The sequence below is a fragment of the Thermobia domestica genome, chromosome 4, assembly GCF_964235325.1.
Source record: "Thermobia domestica chromosome 4, izTheDome1.hap1.1, whole genome shotgun sequence".
Lineage (NCBI taxonomy): Eukaryota > Metazoa > Arthropoda > Insecta > Zygentoma > Lepismatidae > Thermobia > Thermobia domestica.
The window spans coordinates 40969154-40995631 of NC_137457.1; the positions used below are offsets into that span (position 1 = coordinate 40969154).

Consider the following 26478-nt stretch of genomic DNA (forward strand, 5'->3'; position numbering starts at 1 on the left):
AGAACATACTCAGTCAACCTTTGAGTATCGTTCTCAAACTTCCGGAATAGATAAACATTATAAATTAATAAATCACTCAAGCTTTATGTTTATTGAAAATATACTAAAATATTGAATACAATACCTGTATAATATTAACACCTTTTCTATTGAAGGGTATTATTGTAGTACTATGCGTTTTCCCTAAACACGCCGACTTGAAATATCTTATAACCTGAGATAGTGGCATTGAAGAAAATAGATATGTTTGGTTGCAAACACTGTTAATATTATTAATATGAAGGTATTGAAGACAGTGTAAAAAAAGTTCTCATTCCAAAATTAGTGTTTTACCATAATATCATTTTTTTTTAAAGTTTACCAATGTGTTTCAAGGTAATAAATCATAATGTATACAGTGTATTATACAATTCATCCTTCGATAAATATACTATAAATTTTCATTATTAATATAAATTGTATGAAATTTCGCTATATAACGCTTTGTTTTAGAACAAATTGTGTAAGTGTAAAGTGTTAAATTTCCAATAATGAAAACTCTAATAATACAATATTTTATAAACAGTTCATATGTTCTATTGAGTCTATTGAGTCCCGATATTATACGGCTTTCTAGGATACATTACATAATTATATCACACATACTTCTAACGAATATTTAAACAACCTAATAAGTTATGTCGAAATAGTTTTCGAACACGTCATTTGAAATATATTATATATGCAAAATCAATATTTACAGATTTTCAATATTTTTCTGAAAGCTATTAAAGATGCATTCTGTATTAGAGAGTAAAGAATGTACAAAAGCATATGTGACATAGTGTTTCCGAAATTTCAACTTCTATTTGTGGGAATTCAGGAACACATTTTGGTAAATTTTATTGAAGTCGATAAGAAAGAAAGAATAATCAGTGTTTTGTTACTGTAGTTCGTAGTAGTGGCCAGTCGTCTATTTGTTAATTCAGGTAAATTGTGTGTTTTAACTTCAGAAGAAGGGAGTTCTATTTTTTAAACTACTGGTATTTTTTAAACTTTCTTAGGTACACCAAATAATTTATCACAATTTGAGATTCTTGAGTCTAGTTACATAGATGGTTTCTGCCTAACACGTCACTTTTTTCTTTTAATTGAATCATACTTAGGGGCTCATGTTCCGTATGAATTGCTAGTATGTGACTAAAAATATTCGGAACGACCACTATTAGAATTAAGTATGTAGTTTACTAGGTGGTTGTGACGAAAAGTAACACTCGTAATAGTGAGAAGGTATCGTACAAAGTACATATTATATTTTTATAAGAGTGGAAAGTGATTTGGTTAGATTGACATGTAAACGTATTCGGGAACCGCATATATTGGTATCCAATTCTTACTTTTCGGGATCTCTGAAATGAAAGATGAATCTCCGAATACTGGTTAACTTTAAATACATTCTCCATTGGAGCGGAATTGAGATTTACACTAGGAAGTCGATAACACGTAAAAACCGAAAACAGTCCATAGGATTATGGGATCAGTAGTTTTCCTTACTTCGGTAAACTGTTTATTGGTTTCTCTCTAGAAGCTGCTTAAGTGTAAACTCACCCCACCCAAGCCATGGAAGTGTGAATTGTGGCTGAAATGGGATGATGATTATGGGAAGAAAAGGGTAACATAATGCGGTTTTGTCAATATACCTTCATTGTAATATGTAACAAGAGGGGGTGGGTGATGCGTCCAAATGCGTTCAAAATTCGAAAAAGAGGATTTTCACCTATTCTTCCTTCTACGAGTTTCAAGAAAGTGCCACTTATTCTTTTTTAAAAGTAATGTATGAAATATTCGATCCATAGAGTCAGTTATGAGCTTGTATCTAAAACATCTAGCTTCACCTAACCACATTGAAACTTGAATGTTCACACACACACACACACACACACACACACATATATATATATATATATATATATATATATATATATATATATATATATAAATGTTTTGGACCCTACTTACAGGCTGTACACATATGTTCCATTGGTTGAAGAGGGGCTTGTTTTCCGATTTCTCCAAACTATTAGGTACGGTACCATGGAATTTTGAATATATACACTCATTACACAGGAGGCTAAATATAATTTCATTGCATAATACTTTGTCTTGCAAAATATCCCCTCTAAGGAGGATTGAAATGTTCAGCTATTTTTACAGTCCGACATATCTACAAAAATCTCGCTTGTAGACCTTTAAATTTTGTATCTTCTCCTTATATCCTGGGATTGACATTAGACCGAATTTCGTATCTAAGAGCCATACGATAAAAATGTAAGCTCGTTCGTGAGATCTCAGATTTTCGCAGCTGCCGCGCTCAGAACAAAGAATGCATTTGTTTGTGTTATTCAGTTGGATTCAGTATCAAAGAAGAATGGAAATATAACACAGAGAGAAAAAGAGATAATGCACACAATGGTAACACTCGGCTTCATAACCCAATATTAGACAAATTTCAGTTTTGATAACAAAGATGCGATCCAGATGATCGGATTTAAATCTTTTGTTTTCTGCCATACTAAGGAACACCTACCAAAATCCAGAATAGCTAAGTACATGCAGACTAGAATTATCTTAATATAATCTCAATAACGGATGATAAAACGTATGTTATTCATTAAAATAATTGAAACATTTCCGACTGACCACTGACCTTAATCAATTCAAATCCATCTAAGCAATGCCCTGCAGTTATAACCCAATATGGACTTATTAAGGTTCCTCCACAAGGGAGAAGTTCGTCGTAATCTGGGCTCCGTATTTCAAGTCTCACAAGGTACGGAAATTCACCTAAATATGAAAGAATTATAAAAAAATACATCGTTTTGTAATAAATTATTATCCTTAATTATTATTACATTCATTTACATATTATGTAAAATGAAGAATGTGTTTCATTCAATGAATTACTTTTCTCATATAATAATATTACATGGGTTTGATGCAAGAGCCTGGACGTAATCATAGGCTGGATCTGCAACAAACACCCAACTCTAATGTGAAACAATATATAAGTACATAAAACAAAAGTATATTACATTAACTCCGGATATTGACTTAATATTTAACATATTTAGTTATATAAATGTACGTATATTTTGAAAATTGGACCTCTATTCACATTAAATGAAAACATAACGTTGTATATTGTCTCCTTACATCATACTTTTAAATTAGTATTACCCATACATTTATTGGCAAAGAACTCAATAGTTTACTACAAAATAGTTTTGATTAACTTTATACAGAAGGAATGAAATGAACTATTCCGATTTTATCCATGGGTATTGAAACTTGATTTTTTCTGGAATAATTTCTAATAACGTCATTTTTTGTAATAAAATATATTTAACACTCTTTCGATCTCACAATAGTATGATACGTAAATGTTCTCTAAAGTTTGTTGTAACAGAAGCACATCTGATCTGCTTGTATCATAAACAACTATTTTACAGATTCCCGACACAACATACTATTCGACTTTAACAACACTAGCTTTGAATGTGAAAACCGATCACTCTCTTATCCAAATGCAAAACCCATACTCTTAAAATTTAGAACAAAACACTTTGAATACTACAATCACGGTATTATGAGAACACAAATAGAAGAAATGATCCTTTAGAGGCAGAGTGTATGGTCGCCAGTTGGATTGTATTTTTTCTGGAAAACTAATGATACTCAGTTTTCTTTCAGAGAAGATGCGAAGTGTGCAGTTCTGGGTTCCATGAATTTGCTGAAAAATATTCGAAGGTTTATTCCTTATTACACATGAGATAACACATTGGGAGTAAAGTATGGTTATGTATAGCTAACTAGAACATATGGAAGTGTGAAATACTATAAAATTTAGATAATTGTTGTTCTATCAACACCTGTGTTAGTTTGAAGAGTCTTTTGCTCGTTCCTTCAAAGCTCTTTATGAAATCTTTTGAAAGGTTTGATTATCGCTTACTGCAGTCCCTAGGTGGTGTAACTCATTACTGAAAGAAAGATTTAGATAACAGACAGAAAGAATGTAAAACTGAACATCATGGATGGTAAGCACGAGAATCACTGTGGCTGCCATTGTGTTAGGGCATGCTTATCTATCTGACAGAATGCAGGAATAATTAACCTGTCAGTAATATTCAAGAAGTTCTTACAGATGATCTGTTAATTCAGCGACATTTATATTGATTTCTCATGTGCTGAAAATAACAGTAAAGCAACTGTGTTGCAGTGTGCTGAAAGTGTTGAAATTAGTTGGAAATCAAAGTTGATTTTGCCTGTCTGTAGAATTGAAAGTAAAATAAATAAAATATGCGTGCTTGTAATCTTAAATTCACTCTTAAAGTTGAAAAGCATCGGAGATAAATATCTAAGTCTTTGAAAAAACTGTGTATTGAAGTGAGGGACTTTGAATAAGAGTATTTGAATGCATGCGAATAACTCTATAGTATGCTAAGAAAACACATTACTTTTTTTCTTTTTTTCTCGATTAAGCAAATGGATCCTGTCGGTATGAGCCTAACATTTGCAAGTAATATAAAAAAGCTCTAGATGAAATAAAGACGCATAACGTTGTGGGGGAATAATATCTTCTTAGCTATGGAGACGATGCTTAATTTTGTTAAAGTGTCGGAAAAATGTCATTGTATGATTGCGCTAACAAGGGAAGGGAGGGAGATTATATATCGAAGTGACGATGGTTTATACATCAATCGAAAGCACTAATTGCACCTATTAAGAACATGTAATTAAAGTTTTCCGAATGCATATAATACATTGCGAGTTATATTAATATACACGGTGTCTAGAAAGTCCTTTGCCACCCCTAGAAATCGCAAACGGTACGAGAGATGCCAACACAGAAAAACTCGTGTTTGATCATTTTAAAAGTACAACGTATCAGTAGAAAAACTCTAAGATAGCTGGTTTTGACCTTTGACCATTATGCCTGGCCTAGGAAGGTTCCCATGGGACCTAAACCGGCCCTAAACCTGCCTAAATCAGTATGTTGGTATGTTATATTAAAGAAGTATACTCTTGGACAGCTATCAGCTATAGAAGCATGATAAAAATGCCTCTTCGTCTTCGTGTTCTTGTCGTGTATCGGATAGTTAATTGAACCCCTGCGCTCTGCCTTCACCTCCAAAGCTAAGAACGGAAGCTTCTCAAAGCATTGGGTAGCTATTTTAGACGCCCCAGTCAATCCTATGATATTCTGTGATCGAAGCATCCCAATTGATTGGTCCTCGATTTTTGTCTTATATTGACGAGCTATTTTGCATAGAATTTTGAGCTATTTTAGCCCACAACCCAATTCTTTGATATTCAGTGATCAAAGCTTCCCAATTGATTGGTCTTCGTCTTTTTGTCTTGTATTGAATAGCTATTTTGGAACCCTTAATCCATCTGCGAAAGAGTATACTTATATATATTGATTGGCGTTAGGTCCCCCTATAGTATAGAATATGATATATATTGTTCTAAGCTCTTCATTTCGAAGCATTCTACTACTTTCAAGTGTTCAATGCTCTCTCTCTCTCTTTCATCGAGAATCGAACCCGAATAAAAATCGAGAATCGAACCAGGACCTTAAGTATGAAAGCTCTCTCACCTGAATCGAAAGCAAGACCATGGTTCTTCTTAAGTGTATGGGACATGTATAAACTGGGCTCTTTGTTACTGAGATGAATATTGATGTTCATGATTGTTTTAAAACGTGTTGAACTTGTGGAGATAATGCTGCCACTAAATATATATATATATGTGTGCTTTCTGAGAGAGAATCGAACTCTCCCTCTCATTCTGGAAATCGAACTCAGGGCCCTGTTCACCACAGATCCATGTTAGCTATTAGACCAGCTTAGAAGACTAAAAGAAGATGATTTTGTTATTACTAGTTGTCCTATCCCTTTTCGAAGCCTTCGGCTTACTGTACGCTGTATGTTAAAATTGCTTACCTGTACGTTCCAACTGTTTACATTTTATATTTTAGGTTTGTTCACTAACTTATGAACATAATATTCCCACTAAAGACACATATGCGTACTTTCTTAGGGAGAATCGAACTCGATGAGGAACTAGAACTTGAATCATGAAAGTGAAGCAAACAACTAACCTTGACTGTACCTTCGTTAACTTACGATATAAATATTCTGTACTTAAAAATGCACTTTGGTGGGGAGCTGGGATCGAATTTGGTCTACACGATTTAGAGTTAAATTATTCCATGTATGAAAGAAAAGAATGGGACGTATATAGCACTTAGCATTCATTTTCTTTTCACGACAGAAAGAATCGAATTAACTTAATGTCTTAAAATATTCAATGCTTCATCACCGAGAATCGAACCCGAACCCTATACATGCTTTCATTTTGAAAGCTCTTTCACCGCAATCGAACGCAAGACCGTGGTTTTTCGTAACTGTATGGGACATGTATAAACATTTTCGACTGCCTTCCACATCAGCAGAAACGAACTCATGATCTTAGGGTCAACACAACCCACGGAAGTTCATATTCGTTAGATTGGAATTTAGTTTCGTTTTCCGTACCGCACACATGTTGTTTATGAATGACAAAGACCACTTGGGTGCATGCTGAGAATTCAATAAAGGGATATATTCTGTAGAAACATAATTTGCTTGATCATTTTATCCACATTTTACCTTGCATATCTGCTAAACATTTTAGTATTTGGTAGGAACTGGAATCAAATTTGATACTTCACGATCTACAGTAGAATTAGGTTTGCCTTAGTGTTGCTTTCTGTACCGAACATATGTTGTTTGCAATATTGTTACGGTGTAACATTAGCCTGGTCTTGAAACTAGGGTGAAGCCGCCACTGATTTACTTCGGCCACTACTGACGTGAGGTGACCCTATTCTTAGGGAAATCGGTAGAGGTTCGTTATTGAAATTTGGTTCTTTTGTAGGCACCATGCCAACATGATTGTTATTTTTTATTGTCTTTTTAATTCTCCCACACCTTTGGAAAAGGTAACAGAGCAAGCCACGATGAAAGGATTGACGTAAGTAAGGAGCCGATGATAAACACGTATTAAATTATCAACAAACAATTCCCTGAAATACGTGACGAACAAAAGTCAGAGCGTTTCTGAGAACTCTATTCTACGCAATTAAGAAAATTACGGAATTGAGTTCTCCTGAAGTATGACGATCAGAATTATTCTAAATTCGTCAGTGTCTCTGCACATCCAGATGTCTTGGGTTGCGTTATTTTTAAAAGGAAGGGAATGACGGTGTCTGGTAAAATTGGGTAGTTTTATCTCAAAACCACAAAATAAGAACGGCTTCTGCCGACTCAGTTCCTAAATGGGTGATCTTATGTCAGACGGCGCATATAAAAATTAGAAAAGGAAATTGTCGGGGGTGATTTGGGGGTGAGTCTTGCGTGGTGTTCTCCTTGTGGGGGTCTTGGTTCAACGTCGTCGGACGGAGTGTCAGTCAACACTTAGTGCTGAAGCTTCTTCAGGTATGTAAGAAATGAATTTTTAATATTTACTACTAAACGGCAAAGAAAGTGCAGATATGAAGGTTGGGAGGCTGAAACTTTGGACTTTAACAACTTTCCGTCATTCAGATCAATAACTCTAGCTTAGTAAATTATTTTCGCAATACGTTCCTTTTTGGGACGTAGGTAGACTACCTTACAGACGTGAGATAGCCAGTGAAATAAAGGGTATTCACTTTGGTGTTTAATATTACGAAAATAAACTACATAAAGAGTTAAAATATGATATTAAATAAGACTCTTGTAATCTTAATGAAATGCTGAGTTACTTCGGAATTCTTATTTGTAATTTTATTGTGTAAATTAGTTTAACTAGTCTTGTAATAAATTTATTGGCTTAAAGAATTATTATTTTTGATTACTGTTTTAAAGTTAATGACTATTATCAGCTGTTGGGAGGATTAGTCGATAGACATACTATGCTACTGGATCCCGTTAGTGTATTGTAGCTAACGTCCCCGTTTTCTTTATAAGTATCCTGTGAACTTGGCGCTGATGACAGAAGGTTTTCTCGAGGCTGTTAGGATAGCTGACTACTCACTATCTTATCCAAGGGACATGATACTGGAAGTTGCTTAAGCAAGTACTGAATTAGAGTGTGAGACACATTCGTGAACGAAAGGTGTGTCGGAATCGAATGTTCTCTATGAGTCTCACTCTCCTTCAATCTTACTCTTCCGACACCTATTCTGCGTGCATTCACAACAAAGTAAGACTTGCTTAAGGAAGATTCACCTAGAGGAACAGTCTGGGACCAGCCTCGATAATGGCCTCATGGGAATCTAATACCCATATTTGCTAAAGTAAGTATGTTTCTTTTTCAGGATCCTTCTAGGAACCACATAACTAGTTTTCTGCATACTTACGTAGTAACTAAATTAGGGTCGCCACTTGACCCTTGCCAACTCCCTCAGATTTTAGTGTAAGAGGTAGTGTGTACATGTACACACACCCAAATATATATATTGTAATAACTTTGGTGGAGGCTTTTCCGGGTAGTATTTTCACTGTCTTGACGCTTTTTCTCCGATCCCGCCCTCCATACTCTGGATTTTTCTTTGCCAAAATATTGTTGTAGGTAAAGTGAATTTATATTTTTTTTAAGACTGTATTTATGTTTGTGTTTTAGGTTTAGCATTTTGTCTAATATTCTTTTAGAGTGATATTTTAATGACTATCCAGTGGCTAGCTAAGTATCTGTCTTGCGCGAGCGGAAGTCTCTCTTGGCAGTACAAGAAAAAAATACCTAAGTTTTAGCGTAGTTTTATACAAATAGAATTCTGCTCGGACACTGTCCAACCCATCCCTTGTCACTTTTGAATACCAGGCTTCACCCAGTCACCTGAAAATTGTATAGAGTTAAAGGTCAACGAGCCCGCGTGCTAATGCAGATCCGATATATTAATTTTTCTCTTCATCCTTTCAAATAAAACCTAATAGTGTAAACGACCGTTTCTTTTATTTTGTTAACAAAAAGAAAGTTGGGTCTATCGGAAATGTAGAAAGGAAGGAAGTGGTAAATTATAATAACGATATTAATTCATTATCTTAAGTAGATTACTATAACAGGTAGTGAATAAGAATATTGGAGCAATGTCATGAGAAAAAGGGCGCCCACACAGCATACGAACAAATATGAGTTTTTCTGAAAAGATTAAACAAGCTTTCCGAGATTTGGGATTTCGACGAGGTCCATATTCGCCCATTCCTGATGGAACGCATTACATTATACGAGACCGATTTGGAAATGTATATTGTATTCATTGTGATAAGAGGAGGGCGATAGGAACACGACGACCGGAATTTGGTCGGTGGATAGAGAATGAATCAAGAGTATCTGATACGTGGAACCAAATACAGTATTTAGACTCGCTTACGCTGAGTTCGAGTTCTAGTTCCACAGTACAGGACGTACCTAGGACACATTGCGTCTGATACTTCGTAATAAGAATCGATCACGGAAAGACCGCAGGCTGCCCTCGAAGTCATGTCCAGAGCCATCTCGCAAGGATGGTCATCCTTCGGTCTCCCCCTCCCAAAAATTACTAAGCGAAATAAGCATTAATGAAAATAAAGGCAGTAGAACAGGAAATAATTTTCATTCCCCATTCAAATATGTGAATTCACGCACAAACAAGCAAAGAGAACTTAGAGATGGGAAGGCCGCAAACTCAGTCGATCTCCTAGCTAAATCAGATACTTCATCGTCTGTGAGAGGATGCTCAACTTTTTCTCGAAATCTGAAACGAAGACAATATTTCCGTAAATCAGAGGATGATAGTTCTCGTGAAAACCCTCGGAGAACAAGAGGAATACAGCGACGGCAGTAAAACATGTTCCCCCACCCACATACCCTCCATTACTGTAACTACTCTATATTCGGAGACCCTTGTTGTAGATTTACATGGAGAATTTCCTCAGTTAGAGGTTAGTAAGAGTCCCGATAAGGACGCTAAAACGCTATCCACTCAGAGCACCGTCAGCTAACCACTACTTTAGAAACAGGCGATTAGAGAGGGAATTGCACAGCAGTGTCAAGGTGAGATAATTAAAGCTACTACTACTAGCCTCAGTAATTAAATACACGCTAACTTCCCTCAGGTAAAAAATACAATTGCGGTAACAGTAACCTTAAGGCAAGAGTCCGATGGTCTTGCGCAATACGATTGAGGACATGGTATCAATGTTCTTTCCCTCAATTAAAAGTGACTAATACCGCTGGGAAACTCCAAATCCCTGTCATGTTTCTAGGATCTCCAATTACTGGCGAAATTTTGCTTGGTGGTTTGCTCTTAGGCACACTAGTCCCGACACCTAGCAAAAAAGGGACGGAAGAAAGTAATCACACAAAAGTGAGCACCGTTTCTGTTACAGAACATCAAGAATTTAGCTCAGGTGCTTGGGCTCAGCTCCAGTCCCAAAAAGGTTGCCAACCATTAAATGACTCGAATAATGTATCACTGTCCCAGTAATGCGGGACAAAGGCGCAACATGAGCCTGCTAATATGTCAGAGGCTGAGATCCTTCCTCCTCGTTACAAGTTGGAAGAGAGTTCAGTCGAGTGGGAAACGGAATTAAAAAGCAATTTTGACACTCTTGGTCGAGTCAGAAATGAAGAATATCTAGGGCGTGTTATAATTAAATCAAACGAATATGACTTCGTCGTGAATTGTTTAACGTTTCCGATTTTCTCTCTTCACGTCGAGTTCTGGGAAACTAGTGCAGTTTAAACTTTTTAAATTTACACCTGCAGGGCGGAAAACAGGAATTACATCTATACATTGGTCAATGAATGAACTAGGAAGCATACATTTCCTTTCTTGCAGTTGCTCGATAAGTAGAGAACTTAATTTTACTTCAACAGAGTCACTATGATGTAACTTACGATTTAAATATGAATGATACGTTATCAACGGATGTTTTTGTTCCCTTTAAACTTAGCAACGAAACTATCTGTGGTAAGAACCACTATCTCCGGAAGTACTCTCATTGAGTGCATTCCATAGGAAATAACTCACGCGAAGACGTCACCGTAGGTTGAACTGCCTATTTTACAAAATAAAAATATTTTTTCAATGTAACCACTTATAGTGTTCTTTCAATATGAAAGTTTACTGTGTCTATTAGTGTTTTTCAAGTGGTATTGTACAGCCGAGTAAAAAAAAAAACAATGAACACCAGTACGAGTCCGCTATCGGACGCTTGAAAATATTTATCAAAATATTCCGTCTATAATATCTATGCAAATTTGACGTGGGTGGGAGATTTTTTAAAAATATATATAAAGAAATAAATAACGAAATATTTGCCATACTTATCCAGTATGATGAGCTATGTAAAGTTAGGTGCATATGAAATGCTCTGGATGACGTCCAGTTTTGTATTATACTGTTACTCTGATCATTGTTATCTCTACATATTGGTTGTCAGTAACTTCCTATACTAGTAATATAGTTCCTGCAGGGTGGCCACCTGGCTAGGAATTGAAGTGACTAGATTCACGTTAATCACAAACCAGACAATACCGGTTATAATCTCAAACATGTATAGAGTATAGAGATTCTATCGAGTGAATGCGCGCGCACCTGAATGTGTTTCTCCTCATCCTATCTCTCTCTTACTCTATATATCCTCTCGACATATAAACGAAGAAATTGGTCCGGACCTAAGCTTTTATAATCCACTTAATATTTATTGCACGGTACAGAATAAACCGTGATCTCCCGCCATATTACATTTTTTTACGTTATTCCGCATTCCTGTAAGTTTATGTCGGAGTGCGTCTCTCATTAGTAGTAAGAATAATATAATAATAATAATAGTAATAATAATAACAATAACAATAATAATAATAATATTTAAATAAGTACTATTATACTAGTACGGCTTGTAAAAGGGACAGGAATACCATGTCCGCTCTCTGAGCCAGCGTGACCCCACAAAAATATTTGCGATATTTATTGCCTTACATAGTGTAAACAAATTTGGTAAATCTACGAAAACGTTAGCATTTCGATTTGCAATCGGCCAATCTTATGACAATCACAACTATAGGAAGTTCATAAAGTAAGGCTATGGTGTTCATAATACAAAAATATGATACATATACTTTTTAGCACAGGTTTTCTTCTCACCTGTCTTCAGCATCGTCCATCAGATGCTGAGTAGTGAGTAAGCAGTCCATGAGCAACGTTTACGTGACAAATTACTGTAACAGATCGGCGAGCTTCTGTTTAGGACCATGTAGTACTTCTGCCTAACCACTCACTAGCCAAGGCTTAGAGGTAAGCCACGCCAACCCCCGACTTCACCTGATAGAGTCCAGTTCAGAGATTCTACCGCCGGATGGTGTCTGAAGAGACGACTCCATGAGATCTGGAAGCCAGACCGACGTCCGAATTTATCCAGACGTCTCCAAAAGCTAAGGCTGCGTACACCGCATCAAATGGTTCATCAAATGGTCTCCCTATTCAAAACAAAGTCTACTCCGCAAATCCAATATCAGAAGAAGCCTTTATCCCTTCATGAAAAGCTCACACCAGTCAGAAGAATAACACTACCCCTTCGTATCCTACTTAGAAGCCATGAAACAGGAATGAAATTAATGGCCATTGCTTGGTCATTTCGAACACTTATCATGATTTTTCAAAAGAAGCTGGAAGATAAATATTTGGTAAAAAGGAAGCCTGGAAGGAATCCCTATGGTGGTGAAGAAATTAGCACAAATTTATATCTCTACTACACTTTACCCAAAAATATTAACCTTGGTATGGGATCCAAGAGAAGGAATAACCGCCTTAAGACAACATCAAATTGCTTCCAAAACCATGTGCTCCTCCATGGGAAGAGACTCGTCAACGCCAATTGGCCACCATAGTTCAAATCAGTAAATATGTGCCAGCGATTTCCAGTGCAACAATTCGTTTATCAGTGTATACCCCAGGTGAATAGAAACCCTGGTGAATGTGGTAAATCAGCAAGTGTCGTAGTGAAACATGCAGGAGAGAAACTCAACAGAGGATCCGAATTCAGTAAATTGTGCTGATTTGCTTTCTTAGTGTTCCTATCTATTATAAATAGAAAAGAACACATGGGTATGTTAAATACCTTAGGACCTATCTTTTGTTGTATATGTTAACCGGATAGAAGCATAAAACACAGCTTCGGTACAAACAACAATAATTTGATTTAGAGGTGCTAGACCCCTCTACCAATCCAATCATTGTCTACATAATAACTTTCGTATAGTCAATGAAAAATATATATGTATAGTTTGATGTCCGGTACCCAAGGGCACATGACCGTTTGCATTTTTTTTAAACCGAGTTGAGCTATATACACTTCATAGTTTATTCTTTTTACCGTTCTGAAATAAAAGCAATCGTTTCACCCGAACGCAATATTAGAACGACGCCACTGTAGCTGACTTTTATGCTTCATCCACGAAAGGACACCTCTTGATAAAGTCCTTTCCTTTGTGACGCATTACACAACATAGTTCAAGTTCACAACATTGATTATGTGAGAGCGGAAACAGCCTACCAAACAAGAAATACTTGTAGCCACAGACGAGCTGTTATCGCTCAGCCTGTTCACAAAACACGCATAGAAGAGTGTAGAACAAACAATATAGGAATAACATTGTCAAGAGGCTCAATAGCTGTAAAACTTAGTTTTGTATTTCTTTTAACCAATGATCGGATCAGGCTACCGGAAGGCGACTAACCTAGAGTGAATGCTACCTAATTCTTGTATTAAAATGTTCCGTAAATAATATTGGTGTTGATGTTGTAAATATTATTATTAATCATAATAATAATCATAATGATATTAATCATAATTATGATAGTGATAATAATAATAATAATAATAATAATAATAATAATAATAATAATAATAATAATAATAATAATAATAATAATAATAGAAAACGCAGCATTCTCGCTGGTCGGCTGCCGTTCCAAGCATTGCTATTGAATTAGGTTTAATAAAAAAATTACTCATATTGTAATAATGTGATTGTTATTACTCTCAGTATAAGTCTTCGCTTAATATCTTCGCTTAACGATTAGTGTATATATTCAATTCACTTTGAAAGTATAACCCAATTACGGACGAAGGTACGCTAATTTAGCGTAGAGTTAACATAGTTCGCAATAAGCAAGGGACTTTGTTTATACTGAAATTAAGACATTAGGTTCAGTTAATACAGAAATGAGGAATAAAAACGAGGCTTATATTTGACTCCTGAGGCAGTAAAACCTTGGAGAAATTAGTTCGAACCCCCACTGTTCGTAAATGTAGAATGATCGGGTTCCATAATATTCTGCATTAAGTTATATAAGGTACCCGCCACTCGGCTATGAGTAAGTACTTATGTTGCCTTTTAAATTATATGTTAAGACTGAAGAGACCTTGCTGCTACAAGGAATACAAGGTCAGTCTATTGTTGAGATTGCTTAACCCTAATGTAGGAATTATGAATTGTTGGTTCGAAGGATATTGTTTTTTTCTTTTTTCGGTAGTAAGATATTAGTCAATTTACAGAAGGTTAATAATTAACTAAAACAAAATTTGGAGTATGTTAATCATTAATTCTGCAGAGCAACCAAACTTTTTAAAATTCCACGCATAGTGAGCGTATTGCCTCTTGTTTGAATGGAAATGAAGTCCATGTAGGCTCTCTTGTTTGGAAAATGTATGGAGTTTCTAAAATTTAATTAGCTTTGCAATTTTTATTCATTAATTTCACTTTGTAATTTAGGATCCATAACTAGGTAAACTCTATGAGAGTAAGAAGCGAGGCATCGAACAACTACAGTATTACAGTCTACCAAACAAACAAACAAAAACAACTGTACTTGTTAGAAGGTTAGACTATTTAATTAATAAGCGTACGATTCCGTAAGTCATAACTTTTTCTTAGTCAGGAAAGACACAAAAATAATTGTGTAACAATAATTGTCATGTCTACATACTAGGTAATATACCATAAGTCGTTGTTTTTCAAATATAAACCACAAACTGTAATATCATCATGCATGCAATAACGAGAAAAAAAAACGTACTATACCCAGAAATCACAAATTATCTTGCATTTGATATAGAGTTTATTGTACCGTAACAAAATTACTCTGGTATTCCTTCATAGAAAAACAATGGTATTATCAAAATTTAATTTATTAGCGCTCTTCTTTCTGGGTACCCGCAACACACGTCGTTAACCGAGTACCAGCATCAGTACCTAGCATTTTACACCCTGTAAGTCAGTTCAAATTTCGAATGTTCGTTAAGGTTAATGCATGTTTAACATTGATATAAGTCAAATCTTGTTCAATAGAATCAAGTAATAATAATTAACTATGTAGTTAGAAATTAACACACGCATCACACAACTGTTCGGTGCTTGGACCTACTATGCATGAGGGTAATAGGTTAATATACGAGTATCCAGTTAATAACTTTAAAATACAGGTAATACCAAATTTATTCAAAGTAACAAGCTTTCAATACCTTTAACTGCGTTCTCCACAACTCTCTGCTTTTAAGGTTATACATATTGTAGCTGCGACTTAGAGTAAAATCCGTATTGTTATTTACCCGGACAGGTAAAACCTATGACTGTATCATTAAAAAAAAGTGGAAAAAGAAAAGTAAAGGTATTATCTGTTCATCTGAAAACGCATAGTAGATCCCACAACTCTGTCGAGTAACTTTACGCATTTTTTTCTTTTTCTATTTTCTTTTTTTAAAGTCCAAGTTTCAGCGGATGTTACGGTGTAAGATTAGCCTGGTCTTGAAACTAGGGTGAAGCCACTGATTTACTTCGGCCACTACTGACGTGAGGTGACCCTAATCTTAGGGAAATCGGTAGAGGATCGTTATTGAAATTTGGTTCTTGTAGGCACCATGCCAACATGATTGTTATTTTTTATTGTCTTTTTAATTCTCCCACACCTTTGGAAAAGGTAACCGAGCAAGCCACGATGGAAAGATTGACGCATATTAGTAGCCGATGATAAACACTGTATTAAATTATCAACAAACAATTCCCTGAAGTACGTGACGAACAAAAGTCAGAGCGTTTCTGAGAGCTCTATTCTACGCAATTAAGAAAATTACGGAATTGAGTTCTCCTGAAGTATGACGTTCAGAATTATTCTAAATTATCAGTATCCCTGCACATTCTAAAAAGTCTTGGGTTGCGTTATTTTTCCAAAGGAAGGGAATGACAGTGTTTGATAAAATTGTGCAGCTTTATCTCAAAGCCAAAAAATAAGAACGGCTTCTGCCGACTCAGTGCCTGAGTGGGTGATCTTACGTCAGACGGCGCATATAAAAATGAGAAAAGGAAATTCTCGGGGATTTTGCAGGGTGAGTCTTGTCTGGTGTTCGCCTTGTGTGGGTCTTAGTTCAATATCGTCGCGCGGAGTATCAGTCAACACTTGGTGTAGAAGTTTCTTCAGGTATGTAAGAAATGAATTTTTAATATTTTCTACTAAACGGCAAAGAAGGTGCAGATATGAAGGTTGTGAGGCTGAAACTTTGGACTTTAACAACTTTCCGCCAGTCAGATCATGAACTCTAGCTTAGTAAATTATTTTTGCAATACTCTCCTTTTTGGACGTAGGTAGACTACCTTACAGTTGTGAGATAGCCAATGAAATAAAGGGTATTCACTTTGGTGTTTAATATTATGAAAATAAACTACATAAAGGGTTAAAATATGATATTAAATAGAACTCTTGTAATCTTAATGAAGAATTACTTCGGAATTCTTATTTGTAATTTTATTGTATAAATTAGTTTAACTAGTCTTGTAATAAATTTATGGGCTTAAAGAATTATTATTTTTGATTACTGTTCTAGAGTTAATGACTATTATCAGCTGTTGGGAGGATTAGTCGATAGACATACTATGCTACTGGATTCCGTTAGTGTATTGTAGCTAACGTCCCCGTTTTCTTTATAAGTATTCTGTGAACTTGGCGCTGATGACAGTAGGTTTTCTCGAGGCTGTCTAGATAGCTGACTACTCACTATCTTATCCAAGGGACATGATACTGGGAGTTGCTTAAGCAAGTACTGAATTAGAGTGTGAGACGCTGTCGTGAACGAAAGGTGTGTCGGAATCGAATGTTCTCTATGAGTCTCACTCTCCTTCAATCTTACTCTTCCGACACCTATTCTGCGTGCATTCACAACAAAATAAGACTTGCTTAAGGAAGATTCGCCTAGAGGAACAGTCTGAGACCAACCTCGATAATGGCCTCATGGGAATCTAATACCCATATTTGCTAAAGTAAGTATGTTTCTTTTTCAGGATCCTTCTAGGAACCACATAACCAGTGTTCTGCATACTTACGTAGTAACTAAATTAGGGTCGCCACTTGACCCTTGCCAACTCCCTCAGATTTTAGTGTAAAAGGTAGTGTGTACATGTACATACACCCAAATATATGTATTGTAATAATTTGCCATTGGGTGCATGCGGAGGATTTAATACTGTAATGATGATGAAAATAACAATAGTGATACTGTTGAATGAAGATTTGGGTTTTTGCAGCATATGTCCTATTGTACATGAAAAAATAATTTTACGTATATAAGAGTTCGCATTATTTTTCGTTTTCACAACAGAAAGGATCGAATTAACTTAATGCCTTCAAATATTTTATGCTTTCTCACCAAGAATCGAACCCGGACCCCAATTATCGTGGTCCTTCGTAAGTGTATGGTACATCTATAGACCAGATGAAACATGATTTTCTCTGTGTCATCCCCTTCCACCGCCGTGCATGCGTACACATATATCTCTATGCATAGTGTCATTAGTTTCTGTTGATCAGCTAGTGATGTAACATGGCTATGCAAATCATGTGTTACAGTATAATATTGACAAACTCATAGTAAATGGAAATATTTGTTATCATAGATTTCAGACATAATTGAACATAGAAACGTAAGCAAGATTTCATTTAACCAGACGATAAGAAACATACGAATTGTTGGAGACTAAGAATGAAACTGCGACCGAATTCTGTATCAGAAAGGATACCATTCCAACAAGTGCCAGAATTATCATATATTAGTGTATATAAATGTTTTATCCTTCAATATAATAACTATTGTACAAAGGAATTACATTTCAGAACATTCAAATATTGGCCTATTTCAATAAAACCAAGTCCGGAACATTTAAGTGAAGCTAGAATTTTTACACCAATAAAAGAGAGCAAACTACATGCATCTATTGTCCTGGTGGATTAAAAGATTGGTCTAACAATGATATTCCATGTTTAGAACATGCAAAATGGTTTCCTAATTGTCCATTTCTTCACCATAAGAAATGATATGCGTTTATTAAACGAATACAGGAAAAGTACTCTGATATGCAGGTATTTCGTAATGCTCGGAATGATGATATACATAAAAATGTTAGTGAGAGTTGCAATAATTAACTTACCTTTCCATATAATACAATCTGAAGTGCAATTTTAATAAAGTTCCATTACATACTTTTTGTTTGTATATAACTGTAAAAAGTACATGTACATATTCTAAATTTATCAAAACATTGTGTATTTACACAAATAATTCACGGATGTGCTATTTTGTATATCCTTCATGGTTTTTATTGATATTGATGCATTAGTATCGTACTTGCAAAGTGGAAATGTATGTTTAACATATAAAGGAATGAAGATTAATTTATCTGGAAGTAACGTGTATGATCTTGACATTATTGAACTGATATCTTCATCGTAAGTATATAAGACATATATAAACAAGATGAAACATGATTATTATTAACGGTATGAAAATCAGTTTTCCAAATGTCTCTCTTGATAAGAACTGCTACTTGATCATTAACGATGAAAGATTAAAATTGGAAATGAATGTGTTTTGCAAAGAAAAACTCATAGATATAGTTATGGTTGATTTATTTGATAGTGTAGAAACACAATCAGGGTTGACAGAAAGCGATACTCATCCGTTGAAAGGTATCGATGAAGTGGACTTCTGTTCATAAAGAAGACCAACAACAAGAAGAAAGTATTTTTCACTTATACTGAGCAGTGTGGCATAAAAAATAGTGTATTGGATAATAATAATAATAATAATAGTGAAATTGATTTTTTATTTACACATAAATATGTATTTGTGATCGTTTAGTAGCCTAAATATGATAGGATTTTTTATTGTTGTACTAATGATGGTATTATTCCGATATTTGTCTTGTAGGAATAATGAGAATTCATTTAGAGTGATTGATCTGAAAAAGAAATTTTACGGACGTCTTCTTTTCAGAAAGGAGCAATAGCGCGCTTATCTCCACTGTCGAGGTCTTTGCTTCGATCACAGTGCGACGTACGTTTACGGTAAACAATATGGTATTCGTAGATTTTCTCGCTCGCATTCCTACCCAAAAATAAATTGAGGAGAAATTCGTGAATTCGTAATCAAGAAAGAAAGTTATCTTTTCGTTTCTTAGGTTTTGCACAAGTCTCATCTCCTGTAAATTTGCGAACTTGACGAAATTCGTGTGTACAGTGAAACAATGCCTCAATATTCTCGAAATTAAAATTTATATCACACTACGGTAGTTCGAACTTTCTAGTTTATTATGATACGTATATTACTCTTGGGTTAGAATATAATATGTTTTAATGTAATATTTACTTGATAATAAATCTGAAATTTGTATATACAAGCAACATATAAGCGTTAGATTTTGCGACATCATTTCTTAGAATGTAAGTTGTCTTCTGTATATAGGATAGGTCAGTGTTTCTTTCTTTAGACATAAGTTACCTTTTGCTATTCAACATTACATCACTTAATGTGAAAACGTCACGATTCATATGTTTTTCGGTTCTCAATTTTTGATGATGATTGTCTTCGCAAACGTATTTCAAACTTTTAATGAAGTCAATCGATTCTTTTACTGGTAGACTTTCGTTTTGAAAGTAATTACTTTCCAAAAGCGGATGATGAGCGCTACTGCGCTCTGCAAAACTCCTCTAGAAATCATTAATACGACCCTGAGAAAATTCAACGTGCTTTCCTTACTTTTTTTTTAAAAAAAAAAACATATTTACTTTCAAACCCTTTTACAGAAGCTGTCTACCAAAAATTCACCGAAAAATATGTATATACAGTACAATCAATAAAGCAAGCAAACAGATAGTGCATAATTTATTATTATTGTTATTCTCTTTGACATATTCTTCATATCGTTTGAGGCATGTGTCGCATCACAATAGTAACAAAGGTCAGTCAAAACGTTACACATACAGTTCACCATAACTCGATTGTGGTATGCATTACACATCATCAAACAAATTAGGTAGTTTTAAAAGTCCTATGTTTCGCGTAGTTTGCGACTCACTTTAAATACATTCTGTTTCCTATACAATTTAAAAGGAGAAGGAACAAATGTGAGCACTATTAATGTACGTAGAAACCTTTCGGGAGCACTAATGGAAAACACAATGTTCTTCATCACAAATTTACTTGAGTAAGGATTGAAGGAAGACCTCTACACATGTTAATCCTCTAAACGAACTGAAAGCTGTAGAAATTAATACTTTATGATTTCAACAAAAATTATCCTAGTTCAAGTGAGTTTCACTTCACATTGCAATATGTTTTGTTATCTCTTACCGTTGTTGCTATATGATGATAATATTCAGTCCTAGAATGAAATGACATGAAATGAAATCTTTCAGTTTTACGTCCCGGTTAGGCTAAAAGAGACGGTGGTGATGAAATGAATGAAATGATGAAATGAACGGGAAACGGAAGAACACCGATAAAACCCACAAGCACGGTGTTTGTCCATCAGAAGGTCCACACGACGCGAGCTGTAATCCCACAAGGAACCCACAAGCACTGGATGTGAACCCTCTACCACTGAGCCACCACAACTGTCAAACCTAAACTGTAATAGATTAGTACATCATGTGGTTCGCCGGAAAAATAAAGATCGGATCGGATTAAATATATTCTTGCAGAACTGAATTATTTTTATCTATTATTAATTTCGTTTTATGTCGAATAACTTTAAAACCAAAAATGATTTCTATCATTACCAATTTGAAAAGAGGATTAAGAGAAGTGATTTTCATTCATTTCTCATCATCATGGTATCCTTTAGCCTAACCTGTATAAGCTATTCTCCGAACGATGATTTTTTTTCAAAGAAACCAGTCTTTACCGTTTTGCTCTATGATAATCAGCGTAAAACCAGAAATAATATATCATTTCAATTTGAAAATAATTAAAGAGATGACAGAATTTATTTTGGAACAGTGAATTATCTTCAAAAAAAAAGTTCTCGATCGATCCAAGTATTCTCAAAAATCCTTCGTGTTCTATTCTTGTTTTGAAAATAGAGTACAAAATTTATGCTCTGAGTTTATATAGAAGTTATCAGCATCCTTTCGCTTTACTAGTATGACACCCGCGCTAATTACTAAATTTCAGTCAGTCAATTAGACGGATACACATAGATATTTCATGCGGCTTCCCGTTGCATAGCATAGTCTGGAAGTCAAACTTGACATTGCGTTTTAGTGTAAAAAAAAGACAAGCATAAAATGAAAGGTTACTTAGAGCTTTGTAGGTTAATTCCTTGTTGTATTACGTTGCATGAAGAAAGAGAGAGAGAGAGAGAAAGAAATTGTCTTGTTTCTGTTGAAGAAGAAGTAGAAGAAGAAGATGAAAGCAATGTGATAACATTTGCAACTGCGAGCGAGTAATAAACATATCTTGTTTCTGAGAGGTGTGATTATCATCATCTGTATTCGTTCAGAGAGGACGACGTTACGCAGACCAGTGGGAAAGGCTAAAAGAAGTGTTTATTTCTAGTTGTCGTGCACTGAGTCAGAGCGCTTACATGTAATGCATGCGGTGCCTAGTTCGACCTCCGAAAGAGTAAACTTATGATGAACAACATCGTGTCCGAGCGTTTTCATCAGCTAGTCGCACATTCTGATTCTTCTAATTACTCAATCAATCATTTGCCTTATTCGTCCGTCTCCCTTAGCATAATGGGCATAATAGTGGTATGTTAAACTGAAATATTTTCTTTCGCTTCGCGCGTAAGAAACAGGTGCACGATAGGTCAGTGGTAAAGCGTTCATTTTCGTGCATGTCGTTCTTCGTTTAATCCCTGTTCACGACATGTGAGTTTTGTCGGCATTTTCCTCGTTCCAAGTTTCTTTTCCCGATTTTCATTCATGTCTCATCATCATCGTCTCGTTTAGCCTAACCTGTATAATCGTGGAATGTAACACTTTACCTTCGTGTTAGCAACGACTTATTTTTGTAGATGGATATTTAATGTAGTAAAGCAATGTTCCGCAACCCTTTTCTATTCGCTACGGACCATAGATTATCCCTGACGACTTAAAATGTATTATAACGACACTGTTATTTTAAATACATACTAGAATATAAAATTAACGAAACTATCACAAACACTAAAGTAGTCTTGTGAAAACTCTTCTAATCCTAACTGTCTAGTTTGCTATTTTGGAAATCAGGCGAGATCTAAAGCATCACTAATAGCATCATCGTCAAGAAAACACAAACAGAAATCGTTTGCAGAAGACGACGAACAAGAAGCACAAGAAGAAGAAGAAGAAGAAGAAAAGGAAAAAGTAGTATTACCTAGGAAAAGGAAACATGTGTGTAAACGTCGAATCTATCTGGGACTTGTCTTTTCGTATCGAAAAGTATCTCGATTCATTGGCAACTAGTTCACCAGACTAATAGTATATTGAAGTTTCACCTTTAGATATTCCTAGGAAGTCTCTTAACCCCCTCTGCATTTGTACATTTTCTTTCTACTCTTATGTCTTGGCAGTTTTTAGATAAGACATAAAATGTGTAGGAAAGCCGAAAGAAACATTCAAATATATTGTGGTTCTTTGAATAAGAGGAAATTAAGAAAAAGTAAACATTAGCCACGAACACACGATGTTTGTACATCACTAAGTTCAAAGTTCTCTTGAAGGGAACTACCAATAAAAATAGAATGTTCCAGATCGTGATATATGAAAAGACTGTGATGAAAATCGAATTTATTTTCAGTATATTATGTATTGCTATGGAATTCTAAACTTATAAAATGTATCGTTTTATACACACTCACACACACACGCGCGGCTTTTTTGTCCAGTGTCTCGAGAATTGTCTCGTATCGTGCCTAGAAGTTTATCGTTTCTTGACAATACTAGTTTATCGAAGTATATTGAGGTTTCAACTTGAGTGAACTAGTGTCACCTACGAGCCCCGGATGTTTCTGTATCATCTCGAATTTGAAAACGTACCTTCGATTCGAGACTTGTCTCTTTAAGTGCCGAGAAGTTTCTCGATTCATTGGCAATACTAGCTTACCCGAGTAAAAGTATTTTGAGGTTTCAGTTTTAGATCTTCCCAGCATTTCTTCAATCCCTGCATTTGTGGATTTTGTTTCTGCTTTTATATCTCAGGAGTTATTTGATAACACAAAAAATGTGAACGTGATTTGAAAAGAACAATAGAGTAGGAACGCCGAAAGAAACATTTAAATAAGAATTAACTTATTTTGTTGTTCTTTGAATAAGAGGAAATTAAGAGAAAATTCTATGGAATGGAAACATAAAGATTATCCATGCACACACAATGTTTGTATATACATCACGAAGATCACTTGACGAGAGCTGGGATGAACCCGAGCACATACAGAAGAGTTGAAGTGCAATTCATCTTCATTCCTGTTGTTCGTTTACTGTAATGAAAAAGCTACAGTTTATTTTGATATTAATGCTTTCACCCCATCGTGTTCAAAAAAGAATCCTTTAATGCTATACGCTGCTAATATTAGTATACATATTACTTGTAAATAACAAGACACTTGAACAAAATGACTTTCAGTACAAGAAACAAAACCCCGGTGGGTGGAGACTCCTGTGACTTATAGTGATAACTTTAACATCTTGTGGAGAACAAAACTCTTGGATATTATTGTTTTGTACCTAGGAAACGTCAGTGTTTTTTTGCTTATCGTTACGTGGGCTTGTGAATGTCACGATTCGCTTCCCGTTCCTTGTTTGTCTTCAACGCAGTATAGCAATAAATTCGAAACTAGGCACTGTAGAGTGTCGCAGTGAATAATTAACTACATTTTAAATAACGTATTTGCATCGTTCATTTAAAAAATACTTCATTTTTACATTATAAACATTCTTCATTTACTGTGGGCCTGGAAAATTTTGAAGAACATCCATAATAAATAACAATTTCCCGTAATCATTTTAAGCACGATGTGCCTTCAGTGCGAACGGTTCCAGGTTAGATTCCCGTTGGTGGCACTCGGTCGAAACATGTAACACTCCTTTTAGGCCAGTCACCTTGAATGAGGTTTTTTTGTTCCTTCCTCATACACACCAGGCAAATGCCGGGGTCGTACCTAACTTACAAGGTCTCAGGCCGTTTTCTTCCTTCCTTCCATAATAATTTCTCCCTTTAATTCCCATGGACAATGTGTGAAACAAGGGACGTCATTATTCTAAACGTGAACCCATCGCGCTCCCAAGTTTTTCCGATTGTAGGGAATCGAGAGTAGAGGCATTTCCTGCTGTACGGATGCAGTGTTACATAAATAAAAAATAACTAAAAAATTAAATAGCGTACCACATTAGACACTCGTAACATCAGAAGATGATATTCCTACAACAAAATCCGTTATATTGCATTTTAATGGAAAAAACAGTAAAGATTTCCGCTTATATCCACCTTGGAATATGTTTATGTGCAATAAATGTGTATTCGTTAAAGCAATAATAGTGATATTAGCTGCAGAAAACTGCAATTTTTTATGTGTTTTATCTTTTCAGATACGATGTCTATATCCCGTAGAGAACTATTTCATATTTGGCATGAAGAAAGAACCCTAAGTGCCAAAAAATCTGCAGTTGCTACGTATGTCTAGACCAGGCTTGGACTAGACAAGAAAAACACAGATAGAAACGAGTACTTTAAGCAGCAAGTAAACAATTTTAATAGCAAGGTGCATCAAAAATGGCAGAAATCTAATCGTATGCAGAAGGTATATTTATCACACGAAGGTAAATGACTGGATACCAATGTCCCCTTTGTGAGTCAACATCAACAAGAGGATCCAGAACCAGGGCCATTATCCTGCAGCACACTCGGAAGGCCACCGAAGAAATTTGAACAATTGTCCGCAACATCTATAAACAGGGAAGTTTCCTCGTTAGTGAAGACACATTCAAACGAAGAATTAGCATCTGCCGTCCAAAGTAGGTAACGTTTGTCTGGAAGAAGAGATGCCGCAATCGTAGTGCGTGAGGTCGGTGAATCAACACCAACGAGAGCTACAAAAATTAAAAAATCATGGAAATCATCGAACGTGGAACCTACTAACTACACGCCGGAAGAAGCAGTTGCTTTGTATATAGGCCGACGTTTTACCAAACATTCTTACAAGTAAATTCAACCTGGCGCTAAGACACGAAATGCTAATATATATCCTGTGGTGGACCACACGATAACTAGATTGGTCATGGTTCAGGATGATGTCTTATGCCAAGACGTCGATCATTGGTGTTACAGATATTTTTAAGTGGGGTTGTGACGGTAGTTCTGGCCATTCCAGATAAAATCAAATATTCTATGATAATGATGAAGGTGCTAAAACATATTCATTTCTATTTGCAGTGTGTATAGTTGCAGCACATATGCGTGCAAATAAATCTAATGCTATTATTTGACAGAATCCTCGACCTTCCTCCATAAGATTCTGTAGGCCTATTAAACTCTTATTTGAGCAAGAAACTGTGAAGGTGTCCAAACGTGAAACAGGGATTGTCGAAGAGCAATCTGTCCCACTGTTGTCAATATTTGTGCCCACGGTATCATATTTACTTCTGTGTGTAAATTAACAGTGATTGATGGGAAAAGTTTTGGGTCATTGCTGATATTTCAACTTAAGCATGTGGAATTTTTGGGGTGACTCCAAAAAATATCAATTACTTAAAATTCATAGAGCAACTTTCGGTGGATGAAAGCAAATAAGAATTTTGTCTTTCAACATTGCATGCTTGGATAAGGTGTTTTGAGGGCATTCTCCACATCGCGTATCGTGGGAACGTCAAAAAGTGGCAAATGCTACTACTGGAGAAGGAACTGCAAACTAAGAAATGGATTCAAGTTGAGTTAAAAACTAAAATGTGACTCAGTTGATATTCCAAAGCCTGGTACAACAAACGATGCCAGGCGTTTTTTCGAGCAGTCTACTGTGGCATCATCTATCACAGCAATCGATGAAGAGGTTATAAAAAGTTCCAAGTGGTATTGCAAACAGTTTCATGCGGTTATGTGGTGAATGTGGAAGCGTTTTGTAGTTACT

General features: G+C 35.5%; 1 protein-coding gene across 2 annotated transcripts in view; it reads right to left on the reverse strand.

Annotated features, from left to right (window-relative positions):
- Positions 1-26478, reverse strand: part of LOC145683302 (brachyurin-like) — a 365263-nt gene that overhangs the window by 189084 nt on the left and 149701 nt on the right. For both annotated transcript variants that reach the window (XM_081754664.1, XM_081754662.1), the window contains exon 4: positions 2687-2823. In XM_081754664.1, coding sequence (XP_081610790.1) covers positions 2687-2823 — 137 coding nt within the window. The remainder of the gene's footprint in view (positions 1-2686; positions 2824-26478) is intronic.